The sequence below is a fragment of the Anarhichas minor genome, unplaced genomic scaffold (genome assembly GCF_050575085.1).
Source record: "Anarhichas minor isolate MPS153535 unplaced genomic scaffold, ASM5057508v1 ptg000033l, whole genome shotgun sequence".
Classification (NCBI taxonomy): domain Eukaryota; kingdom Metazoa; phylum Chordata; class Actinopteri; order Perciformes; family Anarhichadidae; genus Anarhichas; species Anarhichas minor.
Window position 1 is genome coordinate 5,729,090 of NW_027466479.1, and position 15,629 is coordinate 5,744,718.

The following is a 15,629-nucleotide window of genomic DNA, read 5'->3' on the forward strand; positions in this document are numbered from 1 at the left end:
TTCTAGTCTTATTTCATTTATCTAAAGGCTTTTGGTGCTATTTGCTGAGTTTTGATTTCTCAGTATCTGAAGCTATTACAGCGTTTTAACTCACCTGGTTCTTGCCTGTCTCCTGCTTTGTCTATCCACACCTTCCCTCGCTGCTATCCCCGTAAAAAAAGGACTCTGTAAAAAGTGATCAGCAAATTATACTTTCCTCCAACTTGCTCCTCCTCTTGCATCAGGAATAATTATACTTCTGCTCGTGCTATGTGCACGCACGCACACATTCTCGGGCAACAAGCTTTGCCAGTCTGTTCTTGTTCGTTATACCTTACAATAACACACCTCCTGACACCTGCCTGCCCCACCTTCTGTACCTGGAGTCTCTCTGTAATATTCATAAGAACTGAGAAAAGGCCTAAAATGTATCAAAAATGTGTGTTTTGACTTTATGTTTGAAGCTGCCGGAGAAGTGCTACTGCAGTTTTTGTGATCACTTCATTCCTGTAATGTAATAAACCACAAAAGAAACATCTTCGTTTGGCAATGTTTAAGATTTTTATTGGTTTGGTTTCAACTTAACTATGATCATAGCTTCCCCTAAGAGGAACAGGCCTTCCTTTCCTGCGGAAACTTTTCCGATGGGTTTTGATCAGCATAAGCCAGTCCTTGAGTAGAGAAGAGCTCTGCCTCAGAGGAGACGGCGCAGGGTGGCGGTGGAGGAGGAGGGACGTGGCGGGCCGCTGCTGCTGGGACGTGGCTCTTTGTTGGACGTCCTGCATGAGAATTCATTTCTTCTTCTCGGCCTTCTGTGCGGACTTGGTGACCTTGCCGCCGGAGGCGAGCTTCTTGTCGACGGACTTGATGACGCCGACGGCCACAGTCTGCCTCATGTCGCGCACAGCGAAGCGGCCTAGGAGCAGGAGACGGACGAGAAGAGAGAGAAAGGGAGGAGTCAACGAGAGGCTGAAAAACATCTTCTCTGTGGTTAAGGTGTAGCTGGTGGAAGCGGTGAATACACAGTGCACATTATACTAAAGACCAATAGCTGTATCTGAGTAATGAAGCACCAAAATACCTGCAGAAAAGCAAGTTTACAGTAAGAATAGCAAAATATTTCCAACTTATGTATTTCCTTCATCTTTGGTCATGTTAATGATGAATAATTGATTAATCATTCAAAGCCTAAAGAATGTTTAAATGAATGATTTTCCTCTGTGATGAAGATGAGATATTTTCACTGCATAACCCAAGTTGATATTAGTCATGTATTAATAAATACACCAGGAATTAATAAAAGAGTGCTTTAGCTCCAGACCAAAATATCTGCAGTAAAAAAAGGTTGATAGCTAATTATAACACCAACAAGAACACAGTGTTTCACTCACCCAGTGGGGGGTACTGGGAGAAGCTCTCCACACACATGGGTTTTCCAGGCACCATGGTGATGATGGCGGCGTCTCCGGACTTGAGCGCCTTGGGGTTGTCCTCAAGCTTCTTGCCGGAACGCCGGTCGATCTTCTCCTTGAGCTCGCTGAACTTGCAGGCGATGTGAGCGGTGTGGCAGTCCAGCACGGGGGCGTAACCCTGGGAGATCTGACCGGGGTGGTTCAGGATGATGACCTGCAGACGGACAGACGTGGGGGGAGGTCAAAAGAGCAACATCTAAGGATGTGGACTGGTTGGTGCTGGATAACACTATACTCCCAGAGGTAGACTGATGGCTGTGTGGTCTAACAGGGACACCAAATAGTCCATTCTGCTGTGTAATAAGGAAAAGGAATAGTAATATTTCGGTTTCAGGTTTCGAGATTTCTGGCATCCCTTCTCACCTGGCCTGGGACTAAATAAATGGTCAGAATAGGACGACTGAGGTTTATAGATTAGCTAAACACCTTTTCAGTCACAATAAAATAGCATTCAGAGAGCGTTTCTCTTCCTTAATTTAAAGGGACATTCCATAAAAAAATAAGCTCTTATTTGTTAAGGAAACGTACGAAGGCAAAGTTCCCCGGGCCAAGTTCTTTGCTAACTTTTGCCGAGGAGCAATAGAAAGCATCCTGACGGGAAACATTACAAACTGCCATGGGATGTGCACGGCCCAGGACAGGAGGGCTCTAAAGATGGGGGGACTAAAACCGCTCAGAATCATCAACTACTGAGCATCAGTGATATTGGTGACAAGAGGTGCCTGCGAAGAGCCCAAAGGATATTAACAGACAAAACCCAACAAATTTGGGGGACTCACAAGAGACAGATTAAAAAGGGAAGGATCAGAATTGAAACAGCAGTGGCTGAAATATCTGGAGTCGGCATTACCCATAATGCAACGTGACAGTGACTTTCACATAGACATGAATGAGAGTAGAACAGACATCAAACTGTTTGCTGTGGTCATTTGACTAGTTTGCTGTTACTATGGTGACAACACAACACGCCGTCCTTTGCTTTCTGTATGTACTTCATGTTAAATCGCTGGGGGATAAAATATGAGTTTTTTATTACATATAAGCAATCCTTCTTTTTCCCCTCTTGCTGAGACTCACCTGGGCGGTGAAGTTGTCGGCCGCCATGGGTGGGTCGTTCTTGCTGTCGCCGGCCACGTTCCCGCGGCGGATCTCCTTGACAGACACATTCTTGATGTTGAAGCCGACGTTGTCGCCGGGCATGGCTTCGGTCAGAGACTCGTGGTGCATCTCCACGGACTTCACCTCAGTGGTCAGGTTGGGGGGAGCAAAGGTGACGACCATGCCGGGCTTCAGGACGCCGGTCTCAACGCGGCCGACGGGGACAGTTCCGATACCTGAGAGAGCAGGATTATAGAGCGCTTTTCAGTTACCTTCAAAATAAAAAAAAACTTGTAAATTAGCAGACATTTTGATGAAAAACATCTTATACATTTTTCTATGCAGCCATCTTTTGATCATTTTTTATTTCTCTCACGGTGTTTGAAACGTGAGAGACATGGTCCTGCTACGAAGAGGAGTAACATGATAGCATGAATACGTGGCAGGTGAAACGTGGGCGCAGTTCAACTGTACACTTACACAATCCGGTACATCAAGCTCCTCCATCTATGATAAGCCTGTCTGAACAAGTTGACAAGCCGTCTGCCTCCACTCCCAGAACGTGTTGCTCAGCAGACATTAGAGGCTGGGTCTGTTCGCTGTGACTAAATCACTCGAGTGTCTCCGGTTTCATCGCGAGATGCTGCCTTTGCTGTTGCAACTGTTTCAAGAGTTCAGGTAAGTGACTCGACTCTTATTTCGTTCGGCTGTGTTTCGGTCCGAGTTTAGCTTTATTTTGTTAGTTAGTGTAGACATTGTGAGTAAAAAGTGTTCTTGGCACTTTTTTGTCAATACTTAAATTAAACCCTTTTCAGACACGGAACATGTGACATTACGGGCTTCGTGCATCTGTTAGAGTAATGGCCTTTTGGGCATTTTTCTGTACATAAACGTTCTTCATTCAGAAGCGAAAACAGTCACGGAGCCTCGCCTGATATTTGGCAACTCTGGTGGGAGTGGCGGCACTGCCGGAGAACTGCTGTGAGCTGTAAAAGCAACGAGGGAGAGAGGAGGCGCAAGGAGCAATGTTTTAAAGAGCTCTTTTTGCCCTTGAAGGCTTGATTTATGATCACCGTGGGCAAAAGAGAGAGACTCGTTCTGCATCTTACAGTAAGACTACTGGATACATTTCTCATCAATTTCATTAATTACACAAAAAATTCTGCTGCAGTTTATAACGTCCAACAAGACCGTAAGTCGGGATTTAATTGCTGTTTGCTCACATGCTCTGTACAAAGTGTTTGACTGGATATGCATACTGCTGGTTGGTTTATTTTGGTGACTGCACGATTCTTTCTTCTTGCACCGTGAGGAGAAAAAAACCCGCTATTTGCATCGACGTGAAGCTATGCACTGCTCGTTCTCAGTGTTAAACTGATGTTCTTTTCTTTTTGTGTGGGAGATGATACGTACGGCATTTTATTCAGCCTTAGATTAAGATTACAACTGTGACCGTTGTGTTAAAAAGAGACTTTGTAGTTCAGACCGAAATGTTGAATCACATTTATGTAACGTGTAGGTAGACTATAAAAAAGTTTGTAGAAAGTTTGCGCCCGTTTCCACTTAACACTATGTTGCATCATTTCCCTTGAGGGGATGTGCTACGAGGTGCAGGTGCTCCTTACCGCCAATCTTGTAGACGTCTTGTAGGGGCAGGCGCAGGGCCTTGTCTGTGGGGCGGGAGGGGGGCAGGATGGAGTCCAGAGCCTCCAGCAGGGTGACGCCAGTGGCGCCACCCTCCTTGCGCTCTACCTTCCAACCCTTGAACCAGCTCATCTGAAAAAAATGGAGAGTGCAGACACAGAGACGGAGAGGGGGTTCGGGAAAAGTGATGAGGGAAAGCAAAAGAACGATGATTAGTTTAAGAGGATCACTTGCGAAAATCCACGGCATATTACGCTGACGTGACATAGATCTGAGTCAATGTCACAATTTGATGTGAGGTAGACTTGAGCTTTGCGTGTAATAAGTCTCTCACCTTTTCACTGGCCTCCAGCATGTTGTCTCCGTGCCACCCAGAGATGGGGACAAAGCCGACGGTGGCGGGGTTGTAGCCGATCTTCTTGATGTAGGTGCTCACTTCCTTGGTGATTTCCTCGAAGCGCTTCTGGCTGTAAGGGGGCTCGGTGGAGTCCATCTTGTTGACTCCAACGATGAGCTGCTTCACACCAAGGGTGTAGGCCAGCAGGGCGTGCTCACGGGTCTGGCCGTTCTTGGAGATACCGGCCTCGAACTCACCAACGCCGGCAGCAACGATCAGCACGGCGCAGTCGGCCTGAAACAGGGGAGACATTTTTTCTAGAACATGCACATTTATACATAAAATATAAAGCGATGAGTCGGTGGACAACAGGTTAAAAGGTGCGCCTGTACCTGAGAGGTGCCGGTGATCATGTTCTTGATGAAGTCTCTGTGTCCGGGGGCATCGATGATGGTCACATAATATCTGCCGGTCTCAAACTTCCACAGAGCGATGTCGATGGTGATACCACGCTCACGCTCGGCCTTCAGTTTGTCCAGCACCCAGGCGTACTTGAAGGAGCCCTTGCCCATCTGTTGTGGAAATAAAATAGGTGTATAAATAAAAGTGTGAATCATTCAGTTTAATTTAAGTTCAATTTAAGATTTTTTTTAAAAATAAGTCATGCCTCTAGATGTAAAAACAGCAAACTTTATATCGCTCTATCATCCAAACACAGTTTCAGTCAATCCTTTAAGCAGACTCTTGGTACCGATACCATTTCAATATTCGTTTTTTCGGTACCATAGTTTGTGGAACATAAACATCTTTTAGACCCTTTTTTCATTTAATAAAATATGCCAAATTACTTAATACATTAGTGTCAAATAAAGGTCTCTGCCTTAAAATATCATGTAAAGTTAGAAACGTTTCCTGATTTGGATCAAATCGATATAATCAAAGAATAAGAAAACATACCGAAGAATTTGACCAAGCATTAAATGCCAATTTTGACACATTTCATTCAATATATACCAAAAATATTGAAGTTTGTTTCCATTCAGATCCCATACTTTAGAAGCACATACTTTTCTGCTATTATCATTTGTTTGAAGCTGCAAATCAATTCTCAACTACATGGTATATTAATATATTTAATTATGTAGTTACTTCAAAAGTATCAGGCTTTTTTCCCCCTTTCAGTTTAAAGCACATTTTTTAATAATTGTTTAAATATAACATTGGTGTGTGACCTGTTTGAGTTCAGTGCGTCTCAACATTTTGTCTAATTTTATATAGATTTCTACTTTACCATTTACTGATTTAAGTTCCCATTAGGAAACACTGGTTATAGTAATGTGGAAATGATTCCATTGAGTAATTGAGACAGATATAAAATGTACTATTAACCTATAGGTTAAATAATTAGACTTTGGACAGTACATGTCTTTAAACAGTAGGTGGCAGTTTTAAACAATAGTGAGCAGCTTCATCCACCACACCCACATACACTGACTTCATACATACATGTACTTAGGTGGGATTTTAATGAATTCGTAGCAGGCTGGTGTCTCCAAAAAAACCAACCTCAGCGGCTTCCTTCTCGAACTTCTCGATGGTTCTCTTGTCGATTCCTCCGCACTTATATATCAGGTGGCCTGTGGTGGTGGACTTGCCGGAGTCGACATGGCCAATGACCACGATGTTGATGTGGATCTTTTCCTTTCCCATTTTGAATTACTGGATGTAAACATGGGAGCAGTAATGTTAACTTTATAGAGACATTGTAGGTTTAATGTAGTCTCCAAGCTTGGGTGAGCCCAACTAGCGGTCACTTTGACTCTGTGTCGATGAGTTTATGTCGTAATTTATCTCGTATATAATAACTGCGGCATTCGCACTTCACTTCTATCTAGTCGGCCCTTTAGTACTATGCCCGTGTATTGGACATAAATGCAGCTCTGCTGTTGTGCAACTACATATTTAATGTCGCGTTACCGACTTCACACAATCTTTACTGAAACTGTCATAGTCGGTGCTCGTGCCCGCCACAGGAAAGGACACTGGTGAGTCACGCGCCATGTGCTCGATGCCGGCTACTCTGCTGCCTCCATGTTGCGCCGGGACTGCAGAGCCGCCATGTTACCGACTGATGCAAGCGCGCGGCCAGACATGTAGCCACAGCACTGGATGCGCGTTCACGACTGTAGATAGAAAGGACTACCATGACTGGCAGAAACTAAAGCTCAAGGTTCCCAATTATTGTTTTTTAACAAGCAGTGCATTAAAGCCCCGTTAGGACAAAGCCGAATAAACCACCACATGCTATACAACGTTTGGAAATGTATGAGGTGAGCTGGCATGTTTACCTTTTTCATGTTCAATAACCAGAACTCAAAGCAGTCCTGCAGGATGAGATTTAGTCTTTTTTTCCAGGCTCAGGATGACAGCCTGTTTCGAATATTACCCCGGCTCCTCTATTCAGGCATGCATTTTTAGATGGGATTAAAATATGACATTTTACCAACCTGTGCCCAGCTGAAAAAGTCGTGCCCTGATTTAGAGCGGAGGGAAAAAAGGACAGAATGTGATCAGTCCAGTTTTTATACTGAACCAGAAGAGAGGGGGCTGTGCATGCTCTTGCTGCTGTCAGACTAGAATAAGGGGGTGCCATTGGCTGGGGCGGCATAATTCCCATCGAGACGATTGGACGATAAGTGCATCACTGGGCACAGATAGCATGGTCAAAAACAGCTGCAGCACAGAAAGCCTGGCTTACCTGTGACTACCAGCTCCAACAGTGAACGACAGACAAGCCAATTTCAATTTTTTCAAAGACATTTATTTTATTAGTTACCAGCAGCTTTCTTTCCAATTAAATGTGGCATTTTAAACAACATTTCCAACTTAAACTTAACTGAGAAGAGGCACCGTCATGTGATTCAGGTAAGTGACAATGCCATGTAGTTCTTTTTTCCTGCGGAAACTTTTGCGATGGGTTTTAATCAGCATAAGCCAGTCCTTGAGTAGAGAGCTGTGCCATAAAGAAGAAGATCCGGGGTAAGGGCAGGACAGAGAGGAAGGAGTGGCCCGCTGCTGCCGGCACACATCTTGTTGCTGGATGTCCTGCACGACCGTTCATTTCTTCTTCTGGGCCTTCTCTGCAGCCTTGGTTGTCTTTCCGGATACATCCTTGGGAATGACAGACTTGATGACACCGACGGCCACCGTCTGCCTCATGTCACGCACGGCGAAACGACCTGGAATAGAAGCGGGGTGAGCGGTTAGTAAATGTGTTTATGTACTCATTTTGTTGCAGTAATTTATAAAATTGTGTACATGGTAAGTTTTTCCAGTACATACCAAGGGGAGGGTAGTTGGAGAAGGGCTCAACAACCATGGGCTTCTGTGGGATCAGTTTGACGATGGCAGCATCTCCAGACTTGACAAACTTGGGCGCATCCTCAAGCTTCTTGCCGGAACGACGGTCAATCTTCTCGATGAGCTCGCTGAACTTGCAGGCGATGTGAGCGGTGTGGCAGTCCAGCACGGGGGCGTAACCTGCGTTGATCTGGCCGGGGTGGTTCAGGATGATGACCTGTGGACACATTTTGAATTAGAACTACCAAATTGCAACTTGACTCAAAACTAAAGCAATTCTATTAAAGTTCACAATCCCCAACCTGGGCATTGAAGTTGTCAGCTCCTCTGGGTGGGTCGTTCTTGCTGTCACCAGCCACGTATCCACGACGGATTTCCTTGACAGACACGTTCTTGATGTTGAAGCCGACGTTGTCGCCGGGCATGGCTTCGAGCAGAGACTCGTGGTGCATCTCCACGGACTTCACCTCAGTGGTCAGGTTGCAGGGAGCAAATGTGACGACCATGCCGGGCTTTATAATGCCGGTCTCAACACGGCCGACGGGGACAGTTCCGATACCTGAGAGAGCAGAAACAACAAGTTTCTATTATACAGTGTGTATAGCTGTGATTGTCGGCTTGTGGGAGCCGTGAAGTACAGGCTGTGGAAACAGTTGACGTCCCAGCCCGTACGGGGAATAAGGCTGTGACAAATCTGTGACACTTCTTACCTCCGATCTTGTAGACATCCTGCAGGGGCAAACGCAGGGCCTTGTCTGTGGGTCGAGCTGGGGGCAGGATGGCATCCAGAGCCTCCAGCAGTGTGACGCCATTGGCATTGCCATCCTTGCGCTCAACCTTCCATCCCTTGAACCAGCCCATCTACAAACAGATTCAAAGTAAGAATTAAGTCCAAGTCTAATCCATCAAGTCGACAACTTGAGCACCACAAAGGTTAAATTCTCTCACCTTTTCACTGGCCTCCAGCATGTTGTCTCCGTGCCACCCAGAGATGGGGACAAAGGGGACGGCTGCGGGGTTGTAGCCGATCTTCTTGATGTAGGTGCTCACTTCCTTGGTGATTTCCTCGAAACGGGACTGGCTGTAAGGGGGCTCGGTGGAGTCCATCTTGTTGACTCCAACGACGAGCTGCTTCACGCCAAGGGTGAAAGCCAGCAGGGCGTGCTCACGGGTCTGGCCGTTCTTGGAGATACCGGCCTCGAACTCACCAACACCGGCAGCAACAATCAGCACGGCGCAGTCAGCCTAATATCAAAAATCCAGAGTTAAGTAAAGCGAAACATGATACAAACATAGTTCAAACTTTGAGCGTGACAATGTATTAACATGATAACTAACCTGAGAGGTGCCGGTGATCATGTTCTTGATGAAGTCTCTGTGTCCGGGGGCATCGATGATGGTCACGTAATATCTGCCGGTCTCAAACTTCCACAGAGCGATGTCGATGGTGATACCACGCTCACGCTCGGCCTTCAGTTTGTCCAGCACCCAGGCGTACTTGAAGGAGCCCTTGCCCATCTGTGGAGGGAAGGAATACAGAAATATTAAGATTTTGTTTGATATTAAACCAGATTTATACCGTAGAGAGATTACTACATGATTGTTCATCATGTATTATGTATGTTTTAGTAAATATCAATTTGAAAGATCATAATATATTATTTTAAATACCCAACACACCCACTAAGTCAACTTCCTGGCTATTACATCATTTTAATTATAAAACAAACAGTCATTTAACCTTTTCATTTGGTGACATTTCATTTGTAGGCTATAGCTTAGCAGTATACCAAATATGTAGTCTTTGTACAACAGCCTGAGACCTCCACTGAATGAAGTGCACAGTCACCAACAATGCTCCTTGCGTTAAGCCCCACCCCTGCGTGCGCGCACACGGGTTGATCACTACATTCGCGTGCCGGGCAGTTGCGCTCAGAGTGGGCACGCTGACGCCGCCATCTTGCCTCTGGACTCTAGCCTGTAACGGTTATAAAGAGTGAAAAATATACAACTGCTCACCTCAGCGGCTTCCTTCTCGAACTTCTCGATGGTTCTCTTGTCGATTCCTCCGCACTTGTAGATCAAGTGGCCGGTAGAGGTGGACTTGCCGGAGTCGACATGGCCAATGACCACGATGTTGATGTGGATCTTTTCCTTTCCCATTGTTGTAGTTTCTGTCACGAAATAAAGAAAAAAGATTAAGCTCTCAATTTTAAGCGCATCATCGTTTATTGGCATATCGTAGCATTCAACCACGAGTAACGGTAATCTGACGCCAATTAAACCATGACATCTCGGGCACAGCTCAATACGAACACCGTTCGACAGTAGCTCATGAAAATCGAGCAAAGCCAAAGCTCACATTATCACACATATCAGTCGAACCCGCTTCCCGTGTGAAACCGTTAACTAGTCGGTAAAGGTACGGGAATTTAGCCGCTAACAGGCGGCGGCTGCTAGGCCTCACTCGGCCACAAGCCATCTCAGACACGTGTTACTCCAAAGGCCACGTCGTGCTAAGTTGCAAAGACTTCCAAATACAGAGCAGCCATTTCGTTGAGCCTCCCAACACCGGTCACTTGAAAATATGTACGGTCGTTTCATGGAGGTGGAATAAAAAGAAACCCGATACCAGCATCCTCGACGCTGTGCATTCCAGTCCCTTCTTTGTTCCCCTCCACATTCTCTCCTCCCTCCTAACCCGCTTGTTAAAATAAAAAACCTTACGGTACCACTCACTACCGTTAGCATACCATCGAAACGGGAATAGCACTGAGGTTAGCAGAGGATAATGCTCACATTTACCGCCAAGTGTAGCGTTAGCTCCTTCGGAAAAAAACCTACAGGTTTATGTTGAAGTTACATAACCGAGAAGGCAAAGTTTAGGCTCCAACACTCAAACGCTCGACGGAAAATACTCGAAGCTGAATCGTATTAACGATACACATCAAAAACAGTTAGCGCTAAAGGTCCGCGTTATGCTCTCTGACTCTCGTATAACTCAAAAGTTCAGCTTACCGGTGTTTCTGGGTTTTCACGGCCGACGCTGCTGCCCCTAGCCAGGTAACAGAAAGAGGAAGACAAGGGTTGGACTGTAGGTTTTATACGGAATGGGAGGCGGCCTGACTTCCTGTCGCCCTCCCCGGTGGAGACCCCGCAAATCACACACATTCCTGCAAAAAACGTCAGCACGCAACCGGATGAACCGCCTGAAACATGTATGATGTCTCACACGGACGCTGTGCATTTTAGCTTATCACTGAAACCAACGACAACAGAGACTGTATACTTGGTATAATGATAACAGTAATAGTTCAGAAACAGATTTGGGTTATTTGACACACTTCATCGACACTTCATCGACCTTCATCGATAGGAATTAAGATTTTTTTTAAAAACATCCACTGAATAATATTACCATTAAGTGTTGGAAACAAAGTGTAATGAATGTAATAGGAATACTGATATTTTTCAATCATTACCAGATACAGCTTCACCCACTTATTATTACACAAATGATTACAGTGACAAATAATGGATTTCTATCATTGATATTTGAAATAAAATACAAATAAATAACTATTTCAGACCATAACAGCACAAAGCCCTCCCCCTGAATTCCCTCCCATCCACCCACTGGTTATACTGGGACGACTCTTCAGCCTGAAAAGATTATCCAAATCCGAAATTTGCATTCAAACAGAGCCCAGACCCCGAAAAGATGAACTCATGCTGTCTTCAAGACACCATGATCTCGCTGGCCCTTTACATTTACAACAGACGCACACACCCAAGTGTTTGATTGAATTAAACGCTGATGTTCTCAGGGGGAAGTGTATCTTCAGTGTCAGCTGATGTACTTAACAACCACCACAAAAACTGATGCCTTGATATCCTAACTGCTCTCCTTTGTTCACTTTGCAGTGATTTTCATCAAGTTATTCTCCTTTGAACCACTTGCCATCTTTAAAGTAGTTAAAGTGTCTGCTTAATTAGAAATAGTTGACTTATCTGGGAGAAATGTACTCAATCACAATGATGCAAGTTATTAACCGAAAAAAAATGGCCTGCTTTGTCACTTGGATGCTACTGGAGGTGACAGGAGGTCAGATTCTGCCTCTTCCTCCATCACTGTGGCTGGCATATTGCTCAGTACAGAGGCAGCTGGTATCGCCTGGTACACACACACTCGCTCGGCCTTCCCTCCAGTTCAGGTAACAGCCACTCCAGCTTGGCGGCTGCTGTTTTCACTCAGTGGAGAGCAGAGCGACCACAAGGGGAGGCTGAGCAGAGTGAGGGGCCCGAGATGTGGGGGAGAAGAGGCAAACAGTGGGTCGACTGAGAGGCAGAATAAGAGTTGAGACTTGCTAATAGAGTCATAAAAAAGTGAGTGTTAAATGACCAGAAATGGGGTTTCCTCTGAGAAGGAACGTTCAAGTTATTAAAAAGCACAAAATGGGCAGATGTCTTGTAAAAATGAATTATCTATTATAAAATGATTGGAAAGAAATCCCTGTTAAATGTCAAACAAACGTTTTAATTAACATTATATAATCCATCTGACCACACCTACAGTTCTCAATGTAAAGCACAAAGCACAATGTGCTGAGCAACTGCCCTCCCCAACCAGAGGCTTAAAAAATGTGGTCTGAGCCTGTTTAAATCATCATATGAAGTAAAAAAAAAGGACAAAAAATCAATGGTGACTTAAAAAGCATGGCTGCTTTCCTGGCGTATGATTTCATTTTGGAAGACAAGACAAAACACCCATTTTCTCCGGTGCTGGAGCTGTTGACTATATCCCAGAGAGTCTAGCTGATGGAAACAGCCTGTTTAATATTAGAATATACATGAAGGGCAGGGAAATATGACCTCTCTAATTGATGGGGTCAATTGGTTTGATACAAACACTGCAGTAAAGAGACAGAGGGGAAGACTGAGTCAGCGAGGAAGTGACAGCGAGAAGTTTTCGGGAGATACTTGACAGAAATCTTGAGGCGAACTCAGTGTTCAAAAGTACATGACTATCGTGTAGCGGTGGAAGAGGTACTCAGATTCTATATTTCACTCATGAACATGTGGGCCAGTTTTCAAGGCAATCCATCCCAAATGTGAGCCTCATGGTGGCGCTAGAGGAAAAGTCAGGTGATCCCCAAAGTTTTCTTCTGCACACCATGAGTTTAACTCAGAACATGGTTGTTGAGATATTTCAGTCTGGACCAAGTGACCGACACTGCCGTCCCTAGAGCTACACCGCTAGCAATGCTAAAAACACACCGCCTGGCTCATGAGGCCTGTAATGAGTGCAGTACAACAGCTGTGTGCAACAGGGTGTGTGGGTGTGTGTGTGAGAGAGAGAGAGAGAGAGAGAGAGAGAGAGAGGGAGAATGTGACTCAACAGGCTGAGTGGCAGCACGTCAGTGATGAGTCATCTGGTGTGAGGGGTGGTTATAGCAACGAGAGATGTGAACATTTTAGCATGACTGAGAAAAAAAACTGTAATTTGTTAGTACAGATTGATGGGTGGATGGATAGATACCAGGTGCCATATTTCTTTTATGTGAAAACTGTACATGGCAATAAATCTGATTCTCTTCCAAACACTAAATATGTTAAAATGTTCTCCCTTTCAGCCACATCAGCACCGAGGACGGCCACTAAGTTGGAGCGATAAGGCCTGGCTCGAAGTTCATCCCAAAAGGTGTGGTTGATTTCGGGGGGCTCAAGTTTGTCTTCATCAAACTGGGGAGAAGGCCTTTCTTCATGGACCTCGCTTTCTGCACAGGGGCGTCGTCGGGTTCAAGCAGGAAAGGGAGAAACAAACTGCTGCCACAGCAGGAGCTGCAGGATGATTTACAGGAGAACAAAAAGAGACAAACCCTCGTTTTAGGGGCTGACAAACCAAAAAGGTTGGGAACCACTGCTATAAATAACACGTAATCTAAATACTATTTGCTTTTTTTTGTGTGAAAAACGGGATACGCTAAACTCTTTAGCGTCTAAAAATGCATCAAATTGAAGAGGAGAAATCACTCTTTAGTGAAACTACTCAGGTGAACATGTGACACAACTTCATTTGAAGGGGTCATGAGTTAAAATGGTTGGGAAGCACTAGTCTAAGGTACAGTACACAAAAGTAACATACTTTTGCCCATAGTGTTGATAGACAGACAACAATTCACCTTGTACAGTAATATATAATAATATATAGACATACTGTATACTATCCATATAAACACATTATGAATTCCAGTTTAAACCACATTTTGCCGTGGGCAGCAGCATCAGCTGGTACTTCAGAGTCGTCTTTATCTGCCAGTTTTAAGAGACGTGACTTGGTGTCCGTGTGGGCGCAGAAAAGAAGTCTCTCTGACTGATTCAATGCCAACATAAAAAAAGAAAAATCTGGCATTCATGTGGAGGCAAGAGTTTCAGGTAACTCAATCTAAATATCAATGTCACCTAATGCAAATACAATCTGAGCCAGGGCGAGACAGTTAATGCAAATAAAGCGTATTTGCAACACACAGCCACTTTCACCCCCCCCCAACGCTTCACACTTGCATACAAAGTATTCCCTTCTGGTGTCCAGGCTATCGTCTGCATTTGTTTCACACCCTGAGTGGGAAGGAGACTTGTTTATCACATGCATATGACAGCCTCAAGGGTAGGTAGGATTAAACTTTTGGCTTTTACTTAAAGTGGCGGCAGCAAATTTCATTCAACCTCCTCTGGCTCAGATCGTCCCCTCAAGCCAAGAAGGGCAATCTGAGGCAAGCCAAGCGTTTTTACCCATATGCTGGTTCTGTGACGTAGCTTTTGTGGATCTGTAAAGCCTGTTAAAATATTGTATGTGATACTGGACTGTACAAATAAACTTGATTTTACTTTTGTCACTGATTAAGTGTATATTTCTTCTTCTTCCTGGATCACTTCATGAACCTTTAAGCCTTGAAAACACATTGCATGTTTAAAATATTGTGAATTTATTTTAAGGTGCTCCGATTATCGATTTTCGATTTTATCTATATTTATAAAATGTGCATCCTACTGCTCACATAAGTGGTTAGATTTGTTGTACAGTATGCTATAAGCTGTGTGACTTATGATCGTCATCATTTTTTTCAAAACTAACTGGCATCTAATCGGATCTTTTTCACTGTTTTTTTGGTCCAGGTATGTGGTAAAGGAAAAGCACAGTAGAAAATTGAGGGTAAAAGACAAAATGTCAGTTGAAATGTACACAGAGAACTGACAAAAATCAGCTAACATTCATTTAAATAACAGAGAAAATGTGATCAAAATATCCCTGAAGGCATACTGAGGCTACAGGAGGTATTGTTCATAATCAGTTTCGCAGGACATGATTCATATCTCAGGAACCTGATCAATAGTCCTGGCTCAGCAGTGAAATAGAGAAGTTTCCTGCCGGGGTTTTATTTCCAGCAACAGTTTTGCTTCATCTACTCCTGACTTTAGAGTTCTGTAAATGAAGTGAAACTGATAAATAAATAATTAAATGTACCACTGTGAGGCAACAGTCATAATAAGTGCTAGGGATAAGGTCTGTGCCATCCATATTTAACTGAACCAAACTAATTAATTGAAAAATATATATAAGTTTTTAAAAATAAAAACAAAAGAAAAAAATGCCCAAAAAAAGAAGAAATAATTAAGTGGTAAATTAACTCTCTGTGTGCAGAATGAGGACTCCACATAATAATTTATTTTAACATTAC

General features: G+C 44.2%; 2 protein-coding genes and 1 long non-coding RNA gene across 4 annotated transcripts; 1 reads left to right on the top strand and 2 right to left on the bottom strand.

The window, feature by feature from the left end:
- Nucleotides 1-521: 521 nt before the first annotated feature.
- LOC142965424 (elongation factor 1-alpha) lies at nt 522-7,176 on the bottom strand. The gene is made up of 8 exons (XM_076106355.1): nt 7,038-7,176; nt 6,097-6,249; nt 4,923-5,102; nt 4,528-4,824; nt 4,175-4,325; nt 2,529-2,785; nt 1,371-1,605; nt 522-895 (listed from the first exon to the last, which is right to left on the bottom strand). The coding sequence occupies exons 2-8, from the start codon at nt 6,238-6,240 to the stop codon at nt 771-773; spliced, it is 1,389 nt and encodes a 462-aa protein (XP_075962470.1). The 5' UTR covers nt 6,241-6,249; nt 7,038-7,176; the 3' UTR covers nt 522-770.
- LOC142965428 (uncharacterized) lies at nt 6,049-14,790 on the top strand. Of its 2 annotated transcripts, none has more exons than XR_012957664.1 (2): nt 6,049-6,860; nt 13,524-14,790. It is a non-coding gene; the product is annotated as an uncharacterized LOC142965428 (long non-coding RNA). The 2 variants fall into 2 exon arrangements; XR_012957665.1 differs by lacking the exon at nt 6,049-6,860 and adding an exon at nt 6,869-7,792.
- Nucleotides 7,330-11,065, bottom strand: LOC142965425 (elongation factor 1-alpha). The gene is made up of 8 exons (XM_076106356.1): nt 10,909-11,065; nt 9,910-10,064; nt 9,229-9,408; nt 8,839-9,135; nt 8,601-8,751; nt 8,193-8,449; nt 7,873-8,107; nt 7,330-7,769 (listed from the first exon to the last, which is right to left on the bottom strand). The coding sequence occupies exons 2-8, from the start codon at nt 10,051-10,053 to the stop codon at nt 7,648-7,650; spliced, it is 1,386 nt and encodes a 461-aa protein (XP_075962471.1). The 5' UTR covers nt 10,054-10,064; nt 10,909-11,065; the 3' UTR covers nt 7,330-7,647.
- Nucleotides 14,791-15,629: the final 839 nt, after the last annotated feature.